At 43.7% G+C, this 20,615-nt stretch overlaps 1 protein-coding gene across 1 annotated transcript in view; it reads left to right on the plus strand.

Moving 5' to 3' along the window:
• The window catches only part of LOC126199212 (UDP-glucosyltransferase 2-like), a 156,755-nt gene that overhangs the window by 20,731 nt on the left and 115,409 nt on the right, over window positions 1-20,615 (plus strand). Inside the window, exon 2 of the mRNA XM_049935991.1 lies at window positions 7,293-7,474. Coding sequence (XP_049791948.1) covers window positions 7,301-7,474 — 174 coding nt within the window. The 5' untranslated portion in view covers window positions 7,293-7,300. The remainder of the gene's footprint in view (window positions 1-7,292; window positions 7,475-20,615) is intronic.

The raw sequence follows: 20,615 nt of genomic DNA on the forward strand, positions 1-20,615 counted from the left end.
CCAAAGATAAATTGAGAGGCATGTATATTGTAATCTTTGTAAAGTTCACATTGGACTCTCTTTTGTTTGATACTCCAAGGAGCTAAGGGACATTTTTTTTCTTCGATGGTTGCCTTGTGGATGATGGACGTGATTTTTGGAGTGTGCGGAAGGCAGCAATAGGGTTAGTAATTATGGTTTGTGCGACGAGCAGAGCAAGTCTTATTGGGAATAAAAAATAGTGAGAAGTATCGAAGTGTTACGAAAATCATTTAAAGCAACGTAGCATAGTATTGCTTGGTTTCCACCGTCTTCGTGAAGTGAACCGATGCTGACTCATGATGGTAAACACGGTCAACAAAGAGAAGGATATCGATGGCGACTAATGCATTAATATTGTGGCAGAAGGACTAATTCTACGTCTAAGGTGAGAACTCTGATTAAATTAAGAAGGACGTGGAACTTAAAATATAAACAGTTTTTTATTAATTTCGCCACAATATTCAGTCCCTACATAGTCGCGAGAGTCCTTAAACCTCTCTATTCTAACTGTGTATATAGAAAAATACGAGAATATCTTCACAGTGGTAGTTTCAACATCACAGCTCAATCAGCCGATGTCTGCGCCCAGTTGTGTAAAACTTGTGCAGGGCAGCCTGTCCCTTCTATGTGTTAAAGCAGTGTTTCTTTAATTTGTTAAATATGTTACATTCATCTTATCTCTTTAACCCACCAAAGTTGGTGTTCATATTATCTACACAAAATTCCAAACATTTATTTTCTTCAATATCAAACATTTGAACAGGATTCATGAGAAATGTAGAAATTTCGTCAAATGTTTAATTTTGGGGGAACTCACCTTCAAAACTGAATTCCTTCATTAATATCGAACAACTGAACAACAGACCCAAATATTTTAGCATCTTTATGATTGCTGACATCAGCGTATATTCCGTAGGAAGAAGGCTTTTTTGATGTTCTCAGCGCTTTCCTTCAAACTCCACCGAGCGAGGTGGCGCAGTGGTTAGCACACTGGACTTGCATTCGGGAGGACGACGGTTCAATCCCGTCTCCAGCCATCCTGATTAAGGTTTTCCGTGATTTCCCTAAATCGTTTCAGGCCAATGCCGGGATGGTTCCTTTGAAAGGGCACGGCCGATTTCCTTCCCCATCCTTCCCTAACCCGAGCTTGCGCTCCGTCTCTAATGACCTCGTTGTCGACGAGACGTTAAACGACACTAACCTAACCTAACCTTCAAACTCCGGGGTGCAAGAACTCCTCTTATTAAGACTGACACTTTAATTGTTTCCGAACTAAACTTTTTTGCAGTAGAAAGGATCATGAAACATAACGCGATTAACCTTACTAGTAGAGTCAGTAGATGCAGAAGTCTGATGATGTTTTACCGTACGACGGGCTAGTGTAAGCTCGGCTGCTCGAACTTTAATGCCTTCACTCAACTGAGGTTTTACAAAACAATTTTGTAGAATTTTACTACAGCGCGTTGCACTAAATCTGTTAATGTGTTTCTTTGACTTGGCGTGATCAACTATGTCAGAACACCCACCATGACTCATACCAGTAAAACAGTTATACAGGGTGAGTCACCTAACATTACCGCTGGATATATTTCGTAAACCACATCAAATACTGACGAATCGATTCCACAGACCGAACGTGAGGAGAGGGGCTAGTGTAATTGGTTAATAAAAACCATAAAAAAATGCACGGAAGTATGTTTTTTAACACAAACCTACGTTTGTTTAAATAGAACCCTGTTAGTTTTGTTAGCACATCTGAACATATACACAAATACGTAATCAGTGCCGTTTGTTGCATTGTAAAACGTTAATTACATCCGGAGATATTGTAACCTTAAGTTGACGCTTGAGTACCACTCCTCCGCTGTTCGATCGTGTGTATCGGAGAGCACCGAATTACGTAGGGATCCAAAGGGAACGGCGATGGACCGTAGGTACAGAAGAGACTGGAACAGCACATTACGTCCACATGCTAACATCTTTTTATTGGTCTTTTTCACTGACGCACATGTACATTACCATGAGGGGTGAGGTACACGTACACACGTGGTTTCCGTTTTCAATTACGGAGTGGTATAGAGTGTGTCCCGACATGTCAGGCCAATAGATGTTCAATGTGGTGGCCATCATTTGCTACACACAGTTGCAATCCCTGGCGTAATGAATGTCGTACACGCCGCAGTACATCTGGTGTAATGTCGCCGCAGGCTGCCACAATACGTTGTTTCGTATCCTCTGGGGTTGTAGGCACATCACGGTACACATTCTCCTTTAACGTACCCCACAGAAAGAAGTCCATAGGTGTAAGATCAGGAGAACGGGCTGGCCAATTTATGCGTCCTCCACGCCCTATGAAACGCCCGTCGAACATCCTGTCAAGGGTCAGCCTAGTGTTAATGCTGATACCGCATACGTCGACGCTTTTCCAGTAGGACATTTTCGAGCAACGTTGGCAGATCATTCTGTAGAAACGCGATGTATGTTGCAGCTGTTTGGGCCCCTGCAATGAAGTGAGGACCAATGAGGTGGTCGCCAATGATTCCGCACCATACATTTACAGTCCATGGTCGCTGTCGCTCTACCTGTCTGAGCCAGCGAGGATTGTCCACGGACCAGTAATGCATGTTCCGTAGATTCACTGCCCCGTGGTTTGTGAAACCCGCTTCATCGGTAAACAGGTAGAACTGCAACGCATTCTCTGTTAATGCCCATTGACAGAATTGCACTCGATGATTAAAGTCATGACCATGTAATTGCTGATGTAGCAACACATGAAATGGGTGAAAGCGGTGACGATGCAGTATGCGCATGACACTACTTTGACTCAGTCCACCGGCTCTCGCAATGTCCCGTGTACTCATGTGTGGGTTCATGGCAACAGCAGCTAACGCACCAACTGCACCTGCTTCTCCTGTGACGGGTCAGTTACGGACTCGTTTGCGTGTTACGACCATACCTGTTGCATACAGTTGGCGGTAGATGTTTTGCAATGTGCGGCACGTTGGATGCTCTCTGTCCGGGTACCGTTCTGCATACACCCTGCAGGCTTCAGCTGCATTTCGTCGACACTCGCCATAGATGAGTATCATCTCCGCCTTTTCAGAGTTCGAATACACCATGGTCACAGTTCCTACAACACTACACTGTCACAGACGTCTGGTAACACGGTGTGCTACAGTTGATCTGCGTGCGGAGACGAATGCAGAATAACAATAGCAGCAAGCGCTAAATGCGGACACTGCGACAGCTAGACCAAACCACAACAGTGCACTACAGCCACACTCGTAAACACGGTCGTCATCGTAAACATGTCCCTGCAGATGCTGCTCGCCGACCGTGGCCCGTGTTTGTTACAACACGCAACTGAACGTCGGAGATTTCAAGCGTCAACTTTAGGTTACAATATCTCCGGATGTAATTAACATTTTACAATGCAACAAACGGCACTGATTACGTATTTGTTTATATGTTCAATTGTGCTAACAAAACTAACGTGGTTCCATTTAAAAAAACGTAGGTTTGTGTTAAAAAATATACTTCCGTGCATTTTTTTATGGTTTGTATTAAACATTTACACTAGCCCCTCTTCTCACGTTCGGTCTGTGGAATCGGTTCGTCAGTATTTGATGTGGTTTACGAAATATATCCAGCGGTAACGTTAGGTGACTCACCCTGTATACCGAACACTCTGCTTCGTAATCAAAGTGACCTATCTTGATAACATTCCTCTCCTTACAATAAGTGTCACTGAATTTGTAGGTTCGTTTCGGCATTGCGTGTTGAAATCCAGTGGCAACAATAAGACTAGTACGAGGTGCCACCGTTACAGCTTGTCTGACATAATATCAAGAACTATGGTATTCTGATAATGACTGTCGTGATCGGCACGAAAGTCGGACTGTTTTCATAACTCTTCTCAAGTTGCATTGCCTGCAACTGTTACAACAGTACGACGACACTCCAGCCACAGTACCGCTTGAAATAAATAGCTGTTTCACTGTATCAATATTGACATTGTGGGGCTATGGAGATTCGTGAAAATAACGTAAAATGCATTAATTTTTCGTGTCATATACCAATTAATCGAGCGAAATCTCAAAAAAACTTATAGAATTTCATAAAGTACACACTAAGACAAAAGAAGGACGACGACGCAACATGATGGAATTGTCCGGATGGGAAGGAAATCAGTACATGTGATGTTAATATACGGACAAATAAACGATTACAATTCCAGAAAAATTGAATGATTCATTAAGGATCGCCATGATTTAGTGCAAGAGCTTCACAAATTGAGCTTGTCAATAACGCGTTGGTCCACCTGTGCCCCTTATGCAAGTAGCTAAATGGTTCAAATGGCTCTGATCACTAGGGGACTTAACTTCTGAGGTCATCAGTCCCCTAGAACTTAGAACTACTTAAACCTAACTAACCTAAGTACATCACACACATCCATGCCCGAGGCAGGATTCGAACCTGCGACCGTAGCGGTCGCGCGGTTCGAGACTGTAGCGCCTAGAACCGCTCGGCCACCTCGGCCGGCTGCAAGGAGCTATTCCGCTTGGGATTGATCGATAGAGTTGCTGGATGTCGTCCTCAGGAATATGGTTCCAAACAGCCTCCAATTAGCGTGTTAGATCGTCAAAATCCCCAACCGGTTGGAGGGCCCTGTCCATAATGCCCCAAACGTTCTCCATTGGTTAGAGATCCGGCGACGTACACCAAAGGGAGTACTGCAAAGAAAAGAAGTGGTACCCCACACCATCACCTCTGGTTGTCGGGCCATATGAGTGGCGGCAGTCTGCTTGGTAACTTGGTATCCCATTACTGTCAATGGCGTCTGCGGACCGGTCTCCACTACACACATACACACACACACACACACACACACACACACACACACACACACACACACACACACAAAGTCTGTGAGGAGGAAAATCTCGGACTCGGTCAGGAGAATCGAACTTGGAACCCCTCGAACTAACTTCAGCGACGCTAACGACTAGGCCCTCGATAGAGTCGTAGTGATACCCCCAGCACTCGCCATGATTATTAGACTGATAGTCAAGCCATATGGATTGACTCAACAGAGCTGCAACGTTTGCTCTGGTGCCTGGATTCGGCTAGTGTTTTACACAAGTGTGAGCAGCTGTTGAACCTAGTGGGCGGCGACTTTTGACATGTTGCGAGATGTTGAAAACAGATCTGTGACAGTTTTCACTTATTCCTCTATCGCCTCGATAGTGATACACTGGCCTTCGAGCACCAAGGCCACAACTTCTCTTGCGATCCGCAGTTTTTCGTTGAGAGATGCTGTGCCACTTCGTTATTCATATTTGTCTGCCCACACTCTAGCTTCTAAGCCTACGTAACCACCCTCATATACATAATGATGGTTTAATGTTACACATCGAGCGAGGTAGCGTAGTGGTTAGCACACTGGACTCGCATTCGGGAGGACGACGGTTCAATCCCGCGTCAGGCCATCCTGATTTAGGTTTTCCTGATTTCCTTAAATCGCTTCAGGTAAATGCCAGGATGGTTACTTTGAAATGGCACGCTGACTTCCTTCCCCATTCTTCCCTAATCCCATGACACCGATGACCTCGTTGTTTGGTCTCTTCCACCAAATCAACCCAATCTGACGGGCGTGGCGATAGTCCACTTCCGTCTATATCAGCATCAATTATTGCAGCGTTGTTCCGCTTCAAACGCAGAAAACGAACTATCGCTCGATACTCGGCTTTATCAATGCACGGCTTGTTTTGGCTCCCCTAGTGGCAAGCAACAAAATTTCTGCGCAGGAATTTGAAAATCTACCAGGATTGCAGACTTACAGCTGTAGACAAACAAAAAATTAATTACGTAATTTTTCCGAGGCGATGTTTGAAATTTTTGTGACTACTCCTACAATTTTCTGATATTAATTCTGTATGTTTCCCTTTCCTTTACCCACCTTCTTTTTTATTAGACTATACTAGATGAGAGCCCGGAGTTGCCGGAATATGCATTTATTTCAGTCTTCTATTAGTGTACCTCCTTCTTCCACCCCTCTCTGTCAATCTCCTTCTTCCCTTCCTCCCCACTGGCCACCTTCCCCACACCTATCCCTCTACACCTCCTCCTCCTGCCACTCTCATTGTCCATCTCCTTTTAATCCGCCCCCCCCCTCCCCTACTCACTCTCTATCTGCTTATCCCCATTCTCTATGTCCACCTGCTTCGTTCCCCTCTATCGATCTCCTCGACTCCCCTCCATCTGTCCATTTCCCCTTCCCCTGTCTCTGTCCACCACCTCCTTCCCCCCTACTTGTGTCCACCTCCTCTTTCCCCCTCTCTCTCTGCCCATCTCCTCCATCCCTTCCCTCTCCACGTTATCACCCCCACCCCAATAGGATGAAAAAGGTTTGCATTTGTGAAATAGTAAATTACTATCATTATCGTTTCAGATCTGAAGATGGTTCTAGAGAAACCGAAACCGGTCATGTGAATAAACATTTTTGCAATCAAGATGGATTATAATTAACATTGTATGCCCATGGTTCCTTTGACTAAAAAGCCGTAGATATCGACCATCTTGTGCACCTGTCGAACTTGTGTGGCCTGTGCTTTGTAAGTTCTCTTAGAATCGACTTCGTGTCCACACCACATCACCTTGACTCCGGTGTACACATCGAGCAACTTTCCTGGTAAGGCAGCTTTCTACGAGTAACGTGAGGATACGGATCCGTTCATTGGTCGCGACTGTCTTCGTGGCATGATGGATATAAACTCTACTGTTCACAGATGTCTCTAATGTGTCCCTAGTGGTTCTCCACTTCCAGCTGAAATACTGGAATCCATTCGAGCGGTGTGTTCTACCTGTAGGTAGTGCCACACTGTATGTGTGTTTACAAACATCAGGAATGTCCTTCCAATCGGTACAAGAACAGTCACAATAGCATCACACCTGCTCTATACATCGGAATGGGGCAACACTATTATTGATATGTGTAGTCTGTTTAGGATATATTGCTCTTATAACGGAGACTCAAGACTGATAGCTGGATCCCTCATCCTGATTTGTGTGTTTATTATGGTCCCTATGATTTCATATGAATGTAATAAATGAACGAAGTAAGTAAGTAAATGAATACCATATGAAGATACCATGTGAACTGAAAGTCGAGGAACAAAACTAAGTGCCATGTGCAGTTATGTGAGATTTTTCTGTGAAGCGATTGCTCGCGATTATATGTAATTTTTCCAAACGGCATGATTCTGTTGCAGCGACAGCCATGCTTCGACTTGTTGGATGTATGCTGACACTGGCTGCTGGTGCATCGGCCGCCAAGATTCTCATCATCGCTCCAACACCGTCCTTCAGTCATCAGCTGCCATTCCACATACTGTCCAAAGCGCTGCTTCAAAGGGACCATGCTATTACCTTCATTACCACCGATCCAATGGAGGTATGGCCAAATAAACATAATTTAAAAATAAAGGGATGTCCATATACACTGATGAACCAAAATATTATGACCACCTGCTTAATAGCGTGTTGGTCCACTTTTCAAACAGAATACAGCAGCGATTCTGCTTTGCGTGTATTCGACAAGTTCCTGGTAAGTTTACGGAGGTATGCGACACCGTATGACACAGCTCGGATCAGGCAATTCCCATAAATTACAGGTCACTGTGTGCGCAGCTGACTCCCGATATGTGTTCCAGCGGGTACAGATCAGAAGTATTTGCTTGCCAAGACATGGATGTCAGTTTATTATCATGCCCTTCAAACCACTGCAGCACGATTCTAGCCTTGTTAAACGAACAGTTTTCCTGCTGGAAGACTGTAATATTTCTGGCTTGATCAGTCATCATATTAGGCTCAAAGAAGCTGTTCACAGAGCAGTGGAGATGCAAGAAGTATATAGATGACGAAATGTGGTGTGAGGTACCTGTGACAGATGTTAGACTCGGTACCATTCCCGTGAGAAATACTGCCTGCGTAAAGCTACTGCTCTGCGATTGGCTGCTGTGTTCGGAGCAAGGGCGCTAAAACTTTAAAGTATAGTTATTATTATTAGTTAAACTACTCATTGGAATGACTTCACTTTTTAATATAAATATCTCTCAACAGCTGAATATCAATCAGTCATTTCAGAATTATTAAAAACAAAAGACTGACGAAATTGCAGACGAAGCACTTCGGAAGCGTTCGGGTCACGCCTTTTCTGGTATGGCGCACGAAGTGTTTCGGGCTGTTCGTCACTCTGGATTCGGCAGTCGAGAAGAACAGACATGTTGTCTGTCGCAGGATGTGTTTGCCAGTATTCAGTGTTAAACGTTTCACTACGGTAGTCATGAGGTACAGACACGTGCCACAAATAGTGTAAATATACATTTTCGTAAACATTGTGTTTGATCATGTACTTTGCTGTATCAGAAGGTGTTGTATTAAGATCATGTAGTCTTCTCGTGTAGCTATATTAAAATACGCTAGTGACATCCCAAAGAAGTGATACATTATTTCAGAACAGAACCTCGCTAAAAGTCAAGATACAGAACCTACGACCTACGAGCTGTTTTCTGCGCTGGGGACGTCAACTTGAAGACAGCAGGTTAGTGAACTATAACAGAACCTTCGTATTCTACACAGGGCAGTGGAAACAACTAGGCGCCTCACGTGTATAGCATGCACAGAACAAATGTGCTCAGTGACACGTCATCGTCCGCAGCTCGTGGTCGTGCGGTAGCGTTCTCGCTTCCCGCGCCCGGGCTCCCGGGTTCGATTTCCGGCGGGGTCAGGGATTTTCTCTGCCTCGTGATGACTGGGTGTTGTGTGATTTCCTTAGGTTAGTTAGGTTTAAGTAGTTCTAAGTTCTAGGGGACTGAGGACCATAGATGTTAAGCCCCATAGTGCTCACAGCCATTTGAACCATTTGACACGTCATCTGCAGTAATGCAGAGGAGGTAAAGGAGGATGATCGTTACTAACACCAACAATCAATTTATTCTTCCTTTCTTGCCGTAAGATGTCACCGCCGTAGGGGAAGACATTAAGTATGAAACGATGCAGTTGTTCCTCAATAACGTTCACGTAATCCACAGTTGTCACGGTGCCTTCGATTACTACCACAGGTCCCACACAAGCCCAACTCAACGGTTCCCGCTGCATAATTCTGCCCTCAGCAGCCTGCATCTGTGGCACGGCGCATGTTTCAAGCAGCCATTCGCCTGAATGACGGCGTATAAGGACAAAACCATCGATTTGGTGTAACAAGAATGCGATTAATTCGACAGGCGACACGAGTCAATTGACCCACGGTGAAAGCTCAGTGATGCTGTGCCCACTGCAATCGTAACTGAATATGTCACTGTATCAACACAGGAACGAGTTGTGGTTGTGTTCTGTGAAGCTCCATGTTTAACAATGGTCTTTGAACGGTTTGCTCCGAAACACATGTGCCTGCACCAGCATTGTATTCTCCCGTCAGATCTGCCACAGATCGCTGCCTATCCTGCTTTACACAGCAGGCAATAGGGGGATTGGTGTTGATCTTGATCTCCACGCTTTGTGATGAGAGGTTGGCCGGCCGGAGTGGCCGAGCGGTTCTAGGCGCTACAGTCTGGAACCGCGCGACCGCTACTGTCGCAGGTTCGAATCCTGCCTCGGGCATGGGTGTGTGTGATGTCAGAAGTTAAGTCCCCTAGTGCTCAGAGCCATTTGAACCATTTTCATGAGACGTGGTCGTCCAATACCATGTGGCCTAGTCGTTATTTCATCATTCTTCAATCATTTTCCGCAGGTGCTCACGACAGTAGAACTCGAAAAGCGGACCCTGCTTCACCATTTCAGAAATTCTCGTTCCCAGGCTCAGGGTCGTAACAATCTGACCTTTATTAAAGTCGCTTATACCAGTGGGTTTCCACATTTGCTCTCCGGATCTTCGCTATAACGACTACCCATTTGTCTCTGTTCCAGTAGTATTCTTTCCTTACCGCGTCACATGACCGCAACGCTACGACAAGGCATTCAATCTCGCGGTGGACAGTGGTTATAACGTTTTGGGCCATCAGTATAATAGCATACACAGGATGTGTGCTAAATAACACGATCTTCCTGGTATTACGGGAAGACCATTTCGCAAAAAATGTGTCTCATTGTGATATCAGAAGAGATGTTCTGGGTTTCGAACAGAGGCAGTTTTCCTGAGATATGGGTAACAGGTGCCTCACACTGTGCGAGTGAAGGGTCAACTGGAAACGTACTCCAAAGTTGAAATACTGGGGACAGTAAAACTATTGTGGTCAAAACACAGAATCTGGCGGTGTATGGACCAAATGCAACGTCGCGTTCAGGCGTAGTGAAATGGTGCCAACATTTTGACCAAGGCCGCACCGACGGGGTTCAAGTTGGTCACGAAGGAAGGCCATCGACGTCGTTGGCAGACGACAATGTCCACGCAATCGAGGAAATAATTTTTCATAGACGATGACGTTCACTCAGTGATATTCGAACGTCTCCACGACGAAGGAGTGGGTTTCTATCGTAGAGGAATTAAACGATTGGTAGAAAATCCGACCATTCTTTAAAGATTTGGTGACTACGCTGAAACAGTGTCATGTATCTGTAATACTTTGAAGCGTAGCGTAGCATTCAGTAAGATAAATGATCTGTTATAATAATGCGTAATTTACTTTCTGAAGTCCTGTCGTAACACCTGGTGTCCAGGACATTCTTTCTGGCTTACTGGCTGAGAAAGCCAGCGTTGTCAGGATACTTACTTCCAGTCTTCTATTAGTCCATCTCCTCCTCCCTCTCTCCCTGTTCATCTATTCCCTGTCCTTCTACTCGTCTCCTACACCTCTGTCCATGTAGTCCTCTTCTCTTTCTGTCCGCAGCTCGTGGTCGTGCGCTAGAGTTCTTGCTTCCCGCGGCCGAGTTCCCGGGTTCGATTCCCGGCGGGGTCAGGGATTTTCTCTGCCTGGTGATGACTGGGTGTTGTGTGATGTCCTCAGGTTAGTTAGGTTTAAGTAGTTCTAAGTTCTAGGGGACTGATGACCATAGATGTTAAGTCCCATACTGCTCAGAGCCATTTGAACCTCTTCTCTTTCTCTGAAAGCTTGCTCCGTTGGTAACACACGCTTCACTGAACTCATCTCCACCTGAAAGGAGCCAGTGAATAAAAAGTGACAGAAAGAGTGAAATTAGATATGCGCTGCCTACTGTTGTTGAACTGCGGTAGGCTACTGTAGGCAATCGAAAGCAAGCGAAGACTACAGTGGATATTCCTAGTAGCTTTGGTCAGTTAAGACTGTAACCGAGTTATCCTAATTTCGGTCACTTCGTTTGCGTATGCAGTCAGTCTCTTACTAGGTTCCCCTAGAAACCAGAATCGGTTAACCACCTAGAATTTTTTTACATATAAATTACTTTTTACTCCAATTCGATTAAGTACTTAAATTATCGTTCCAAATTTCTCTTTGGTTTCCCTCACAGCTTACTCAGTCTACAAATTGAACAAAAATTTGGACAGTCTACGACTCTGCCTCATTCTCTCCTCAGTAACTGCTTCCCTTTTCATGTCCTCCGAGCTCCTTTTTTTAAATTTTTTTCAGGCATCAGGCTTCTGATGCCTTAACAGGTTTCCTATCATCTTGTCCCTTCTTCTTGTCAGCCTTTTCCACTTACCCCTTTCCTTCCGATTCCGCGCAGAACCTCGTCTTTCCTTACCTTAATCGGTCCATCTAATTTTCAACATTCGTCTGTAGCACCACATCTCAAATGCTTCGATTACCTTCTCTTCCGGTTTTTCCACTGGTCATGTTTCACTACCATACAATGCTGTGCTCCAAACGTACATTCTCAGAAAATTATTCCTCAAATTAAGGCCTGTGTCAGATACTAATAGACTTTCTTGACCAGGAATACCTTTTTTGCCAGTGCGTCTAATTTTGATGTCATCGTTGCTCCGTCCATCATTGGTTATTTTGTTGCCTAGGCGGTAGAAATCGTTAACTGTATCTCTTTCTTGACCATAAATTCTGATGTTTAGTTTCTTGCTGTTCTCATTTCTCCCAGTTCCCATTACTTTCGTTTTTGTTCGATTTACTCTCAATCCATATTCTGTATTCATTAAAGTTTTCATTCCATTCAGCAGATCACGTAATTCTTCTTTTCTTTTACTGAGGGTAGCAATGTCATCAGCGAATCGTATCATTGATATCCTTTCACCTTGAATTTCCATCGACGTACAAGTCGCCGAAGTGGCGTCAAATCGAAAGACTTGCACCCGGCGAACGGTTTACCCGACGGGAAGCCCTAGCCACACGGCATTTACATTTATTTCTTTCTCTGTCCATTTCCTCCTTCTCCTCTGTCTGTTCATCTCCTCCTCTTCCATCTCTCTGCTTGTCTCATCCTCCTCCTGTCTCTGTCCATCTCCGCTTCTTTCCGTTATCCCGTTCATCTCCTTCTCTCTCCTCTCTCTCTCTCTCTCTATTTCCCCTCCCCTAGCTCCTTTCCTCCCATCTGTGCCTATCTCCTCCTTCCTCCTCGCTGTCTGTCCATCTCCTCGTCCTCCCTTCTCTCTGCACGGGATCACACTCACCTCAACAGCTGACTGGTGGTTCTTATGCCTGCAGTATTTATTTCCAGATTGTAACTAATACATGTAGCAAATTTGATTGAATTCGTTCCAGGGGGGCTTTGGTCACATACACACATATGAAACATATCTCACATGCATTTAACATATTTCACACATATTTATACATATTTCACATGTATATCCAGCGAATATCGCCCTGCAGTTTCATTTTCACGCAGTTTATTGTTTATAACGTCGTATCTCATGAACTATGAGCTGTACAGTGATATAAATTTGCAGATACATTCAGTGGTATAGGTGCCTATGCCTTTGAAATATCTGTGGATACAGTCAGTAGAAAAGTAGTAATAAATTAAAATGTCAGACACGAGGCGGCAGTTTCTCATTCAGTGTTTATGATACCATAACTATGTGTCGTACTGTGACATATTTTGATATATTTCTCTAGTACATTCAGCAGAAAATGGGGATGAAATCTATGAAAAGTGTTGCGAATAGAGTTCATGCCAACGAAGTAATAAGTGATGTGGTAGTTTTCCACGCAGTCAATTTTTGACCCCATATATCCTGAATTCCCCCACCCCCCCCCCCATGACCCATGGATCTTGCCGTTGGTGGGGAGGCTTGCGTGCCTCAGCGATACAGATAGCCGTACCGTAGGTACAACCACAACGGAGGGGTATCTGTTGAGAGGCCAGACAAACGTGTGGTTCCTGAAGAGGGGCAGCAGCCTTTTCAGTAGTTGCAAGGACAACAGTCTGGATGATTGACTGATCTGGCCTTGTAACAATAACCAAAACGGCCTTGCTGTGCTGGTACTGCGAACGGCTGAAAGCAAGGGGAAACTACGGCCGTAATTTTTCCCGAGGGCATGCAGCTTTACTGTATGATTAAATGATGATGGCGTCCTCTTGGGTAAAATATTCCGGAGGTAAATAGTCCCCCATTCAGATCTCCGGGCGGGGACTACTCAGGAGGATGTCGTTATCAGGAGAAAGAAAACTGGCGTTCTACGGATCGGAGCGTGGAATGTCAGATCCCTTAATCGGGCAGGTAGGTTAGAAAATTTAAAAAGGGAAATGGATAGGTTAAAGTTAGATATAGTGGGAATTAGTGAAGTTCGGTGGCAGGAGGAACAAGACTTCTGGTCAGGTGACTACAGTGTTATCAACACAAAGTCAAATAGGGGTAATGCAGGAGTAGGTTTAATAATGAATAGGAAAATAGGAATGCGGGTAAGCTACTGCAAACAGCATAGTGAACGCATTATTGTGGCCAAGATAGATACGAAGCCCACACCTACTACAGTAGTACAAGTTTATATGCCAACTAGCTCTGCAGATGACGAAGAAATTGAAGAAATGTATGATGAAATAAAAGAAATTATTCAGATAGTGAAGGGAGACGAAAATTTAATAGTCATGGGTGACTGGAATTCGAGTGTAGGAAAAGGGAGAGAAGGAAACGTAGTAGGTGAATATGGATTGGGGCTAAGAAATGAAAGAGGAAGCCGCCTGGTAGAATTTTGTACAGAACACAACTTAATCATAGCTAACACTTGGTTTAAGAATCATGATAGAAGGTTGTATACATGGAAGAACCCTGGAGATACTAAAAGGTATCAGATAGATTATATAATGGTAAGACATAGATTTAGGAACCAGGTTTTAAATTGTAAGACATTTCCAGGGGCAGATGTGGACTCTGACCACAATCTATTGGTTATGACCTGTAGATTAAAACTGAAGAAACTGCAAAAAGGTGGGAATTTAAGGAGATGGGACCTGGATAAACTCAAAGAACCAGAGGTTGTACAGAGCTTCAGGGAGAGCATAAGGGAACAATTGACAGGAATGGGGGAAAGAAATACAGTAGAAGAAGAATGGGTAGCTTTGAGGGATGAAGTAGTGAAGGCAGCAGAGGATCAAATAGGTAAAAAGACGAGGGCTAGTAGAAATCCTTGGGTAACAGAAGAAATATTGAATTTAATTGATGAAAGGAGAAAATATAAAAATGCAGTAAATGAAGCAGGCAAAAAGGAATACAAACGTCTCAAAAATGAGATCGACAGGAAGTGCAAAATGGCTAAGCAGGGATGGCTAGAGGACAAATGTAAGGATGTAGAGGCTTTTCTCACTAGGGGTAAGATAGATACTGCCTACAGGAAAATTAAAGAGACCTTTGGAGATAAGAGAACCACTTATATGAACATCAAGAGCTCAGATGGAAACCCAGTTCTAAGCAAAGAAGGGAAAGCAGGAAGGTGGAAGGAGTATATAGAGGGTCTATACAAGGGCGATGTACTTGAGGACAATATTATGGAAATGGAAGAGGATGTAGATGAAGATGAAATGGGAGATACGATACTGCGTGAAGAGTTTGACAGAGCACTGAAAGACCTGAGTCCAAACAAGGCCCCCATTGGAACTACTGACGGCCTTGGGAGAGCCAGTCCTGACAAAACTCTACCATCTGGTGAGCAAGATGTATGAAACACGTGAAATATCCTCAGACTTCAAGAAGAATATAATAATTCCAATCCCAAAGAAAGCAGGTGTTGACAGATGTGAAAATTACCGGACAGTCAGTTTAATAAGCCACAGCTGCAAAATACTAACACGAATTCTTTACAGACGAATGGAAAAACTAGTAGAAGCCGGCCTCGGGGAAGATCAGTTTGGATTCCGTAGAAATACTGGAACACGTGAGGCAATACTGACCTTACGACTTATCTTAGAAGAAAGATTAAGGAAAGGCAAACCTACGTTTCTAGCATTTGTAGACTTAGAGAAAGCTTTTGACAATGTTGGCTGGAATACTCTCTTTCAAATTCTAAAGGTGGCAGGGGTAAAATACAGGGAGCGAAAGGCTATTTACAATTTGTACAGAAACCAGATGGCAGTTATAAGAGTCGAGGGACATGAAAGGGAAGCAGCGGTTGGGAAGGGAGTGAGACAGGGTTGTAGCCTCTCCCCGATGTTATTCAATCTGTATATTGAGCAAGCAGTAAAGGAAACAAAAGAAAAATTCGGAGTAGGTATTAAAATCTATGGAGAAGAAATAAAAACATTGAGGTTCGCCGATGACATTGTAATTCTGTCAGAGACAGCAAAGGACTTGGAAGAGCAGTTGAACGGAATGGATGGTGTCTTGAAGGGAGGATATAAGATGAACATCAACAAAAGCAAAACGAGGATAATGGAATGTAGTCGAATTAAGTCGGGTGATGTTGAGGGTATTAGATTAGGAAATGAGACACTTAAAGTAGTAAAGGAGTTTTGCTATTTGGGGAGCAAAATAACTGATGATGGTAGAAGTACAGAGGATATAAAATGTAGACTGGCAATGGCAAGTAAAAACAATCCTGAAGAAGAGAAATTTGTTAACATCGAGTATAGATTTAAGTGTCAGGAAGTCATTTCTGAAAGTATTTGTATGGAGTGTAGTCATGTATGGAAGTGAAACATGGACGGTAAATAGTTTGGACAAGAAGAGAATAGAAGCTTTCGAAATGTGAAGATTAGTTGGGTAGATCACATAACTAATGAGGAAGTATTGAATAGGATTGGGGAGAAGAGAAGTTTGTGGCACAACTTGACCAGAAGAAGGGATCGGTTGGTAGGACATGTTCTGAGGCATCAAGGGATCACCAATTTAGTATTGGAGGGCATCGTGGAGGGTAAAAATCGTAGGGGGAGACCAAGAGATGAATACAGTAAGCAGATTCAGAAGGATGTAGGTTGCAGTAGGTACTGGGAGATGAAGAAGCTTGCACAGGATAGAGTAGCATGGAGAGCTGCATCAAACCAGTCTCAGGACTGAAGACCACAACAACAACATATCCTGAATTAAGTGTTGCACAATGATGTTATTTTTCTGGTATTAAGGATATATGTAGATATTGTTGCAAAATGTGTCACGAATAAAGTTAGTAGTAAAGAAGTAATAAATTAAAACGTCATGCTTCGTGTGACAAACTTTTTTCCTTTCATCATTTTGTGGGAGTCGTCAGCGAGAGAAAGTTTCGTAAGGGCTTGAAATTATGTTTAAAGATCTTTGCAATTCTCCAAGTGCTCTCATTCTCAAGTACTGGATAACTGAAGTATGGGTATTCTCATGTCGTGGGCTACACAGTTTCCCCACCCCCAGCCCCTCCCACGCCCAACCCCCACCCCCACCCCTTTGATAGGCAGGTGGCTCCTACCCCACAGTGATTGTTTCCAGACACTAAATGATATGTGTGCTGACTTAGGTTGATATCGGTGCAGTGGTTTAGGAGATGTGGGATATATATCTACAGAGTGGTCCATTGACAGTCACCAGGCCAAATATCTCACGAAATAAGCATCAAACGAAAAAACTATAAAGAACAAAACTCGTCTAGCTTGAAGGGGGAAACCAGATGGCGCTATGGTTGGCCTGCTAGATGGCACTGCCTTAAAAATGGTTCAAATGGCTCTGAGCACTATGGGACTTAACATCTATGGTCATCAGTCCCCTAGAACTTGTTGTTGTTGTGGTCTTCAGTCCTGAGACTGGTTTGATGCAGCTCTCCATGCTACTCTATCCTGAGCAAGCTTCTTCATCTCCCAGTACCTACTGCAACCTACATCCTTCTGAATCTGCTTACTGTATTGATCTCTTGGTCTCCCTCTACGGTTTTTACCCTCCACGCTGCCCTCCAATGCTAAATTTGTGATCCCTTGATGCCTCAAAACATGTCCTACCAACCGATCCCTTCTTCTAGTCAAGTTGTGCCACAAACTTCTCTTCTCCCCAATCCTATTCAATACCTCCTCATTAGTTACGTGATCTACCCACCTTATCTTCAGCATTCTTCTGTAGCACCACATTTCGAAAGCTTCTATTCTCTTCTTGTCCAAACTGGTTATCGTCCATGTTTCACTTCCATACATGGCTACACTCCATACAAATACTTTCAGAAACGACTTCCTGACACTTAAATCTATACTCGATGTTAACAAATTTCTCTTCTTCAGAAACGCTTTCCTTGCCATTGCCAGTCTACATTTTATATCCTCTCTACTTCGACCGTCATCAGTTATTTTACTCCCTAAATAGCAAAACTCCTTTACTACTTTCAGTGTCTCATTTCCTAATCTAATCCCCTCAGCATCACCCGATTTAATTTGACTACATTCCATTATCCTCGTTTTGCTTTTGTTGATGTTCATCTTATATCCTCCTTTCAAGACACTGTCCATTCCGTTCAACTGCTCTTCCAAGTCCTTTGCTGTCTCTGACAGAATTACAATGTCATCGGCGAACCTCAAAGTTTTTACTTCTTCTCCATGAATTTTAATACCTACTCCGAATTTTTCTTTTGTTTCCTTTACTGCTTGCTCAATATACAGATTGAATAACATTGGGGAGAGGCTACAACCCTGTCTCACTCCTTTCCCAAACACTGCTTCCCTTTCATGCCCCTCGACTCTTATAACTGCCATCTGGTTTCTGTACAACTTAGAACTACTTAAACCTAACTAACCTAAGGACATCACACAACACCCAGTCATCACGAGGCAGAGAAAATCCCTGACCCCCCCGGGAATCGAACCCGGGAACCCGGGCGTGGGAAGCGAGAACGCTACCGCGCGACCACGAGCTGCGGACTGCACTGCCTTAGGTGAAACGGATATCATCTGTGTTTTTTTTTTTCAATAGGAACCCCCATTTTTATTACATATTCGTGTAGTACGTAAAGAATTATGAATGTTTTAGTTGGACCAATTTCTTCGCTTTGTGATAGATGGCCCAGTAATAGTCACTGACGTATAAGTACGTGGTATCACGTACATTCCGCCAATGCGGACGGTATTTGCTTCGTGATACATTACCCGTGTTAAAATGGACCATTTACCAATTGCGGAAAAGGTCGATATCGTGTTAATGTATGACTATTTTGATCAAAATGCCCAACGGGCGTGTGCTATGTATGCTGCTCGGTATCCTGGACTACATCATCCAAGTGTCCGGACCGTTCGCCGGATAGTTACGTTATTTAATGAAACAGGAAGTGTTCAGCCACATGTGAAACGTCAACCACGACCTGCAACAAATGATGATGCCCAAATATGTGTTTTAGCTGCTGTCCGCACATCAGTAGCAGACAAATTGCGCGAGAATCGGGAATCTCAAAAACGTCGGTGTTGAGAATGCTACATCAACATCGATTGCACCTGTACCATATTTCTATGTACCAGTAACTGCATGGCGATGACTTTGAACGTCGTGTACAGTTCTGCCACTGGGCACAAGAGAAATTACGGGACGATGACAGATTTTTTGCACGCGTTCTATTTAGCGACGAAGCGTCATTCACCAACAGCGGTAACGTAAACTGGCATAATATGCACTATTGGCCAACGGAAAATCCACGATGGCTGCGACAAGTGCAACATCAGCGACCTTGACGGGTTAATGTATGGTGCGGCATTATGGAAGGAAGGTTAACTGGCCCCCATTTTATCGATGACAATCTAAATGGTGCTATATATGCTGATTTCCTACGTAATGTTCTACCGATGTTACTACAGGATGTTTCACTGCATGACAGAATGGCGATGTACTTCCAACATGATGGATGTCCGGCACATAGCTCGCTTGCGATTGAAGCGGTATTGAATAGCATATTTCATGACAGTTGGATTGGTCGTCGAAGCATCACACCAAGGCCCGCACGTTCACCAGATTTGACGTCCCCGGATTTCCTTCTGTGGGGAAAGTTGAAGGATATTTTCTATCGTGGTCTACCGACAACGCCTGACAACATGGGTCAGCGCATTGTCAATGCACGTGCAAACAATACGGAAGGCGAACTACTCGCTGTTGAGAGGAATGTCGTTACACGTATTGCCAAATGCATTGAGGTTGACGGACATCATTTTGAGCATTTATTGCATTAATGTGGTATTTATATGTAATCACACTGTAATAGAAAGCGTTCTCAGAAATGATAAGTTCACAAAGGTACATGTATCACATTGGAACAACCGAAATAAAATGTTCAAACATACCTACGTTCTGTATTTTAATTTAAAAAACCTACCTGTTACCAGGAGTTCGTCTAAAATTGTGAGCCGTATGTTTGCGACTATTACAGCGCCATCTATCACAAAGCGAAAAAAGTGGTCCAACTAAAACATTCCTATTTCTTTACGTACTGCACGAATATGTAATAAAAATGGGGGTTCCTATTTGAAAAAACGCTGTTGATATCCGTTTTATCTATGGCAGCGTCATCTACTGTGCCAACCATAGCGCCATTTGGTTTCACTCTTCAAGCTAGAAAGTTTCGTTGTTTGTAGTTTTTTCGATTGACGCTTATTTCGTGAGATATTGGGCCCGGTCACGATCAATGGACCACCCTGTATATTTACATATGTACATCCATCACCCATTTTCTATATTTTGTATGGATTTGTAACACATCTATTTCAAATTTTGTCATTCATTTGCACTACCATAGCCGGCCGAAGTGGCCGTGCGGTTAAAGGCGCTGCAGTCTGGAACCGCAAGACCGCTACGGTCGCAGGTTCGAATCCTGCCTCGGGCGTGGATGTTTGTGATGTCCTTAGGTTAGTTAGGTTTAACTAGTTCTAAGTTCTAGGTGACTAATGACCTCAGCAGTTGAGTCCCATAGTGCTCAGAGCCATTTTTTTTTTTTTTGCACTACCATATTTCTGGAAGAGTTCTGCCTGCAGGACGCCTTTCTTGCCTGTAATGTGTCAATTTACCGTTGTGGCCAACATTACTGACATACTGTGCTAGCCAATGATCAGTGCTCGCTTATTTGATACATATATGCTGCTTGTTTGGTGCATACGTTAAAATAGGAACAAATCGGCTGTAAATATATGGAATAAATGGCATTGCTAATTCCTTATTTCTAGGTACCACGTTTCTAGGCTCCTAATGAAATTGCTTGTCTGTAGAGTATCGTCTGAGTTGTACACTGTTTACCTGTTTAAGAACTTGG

This window comes from Schistocerca nitens, chromosome 8 (genome assembly GCF_023898315.1).
Source record: "Schistocerca nitens isolate TAMUIC-IGC-003100 chromosome 8, iqSchNite1.1, whole genome shotgun sequence".
NCBI classification, from domain to species: Eukaryota; Metazoa; Arthropoda; class Insecta; order Orthoptera; family Acrididae; genus Schistocerca; species Schistocerca nitens.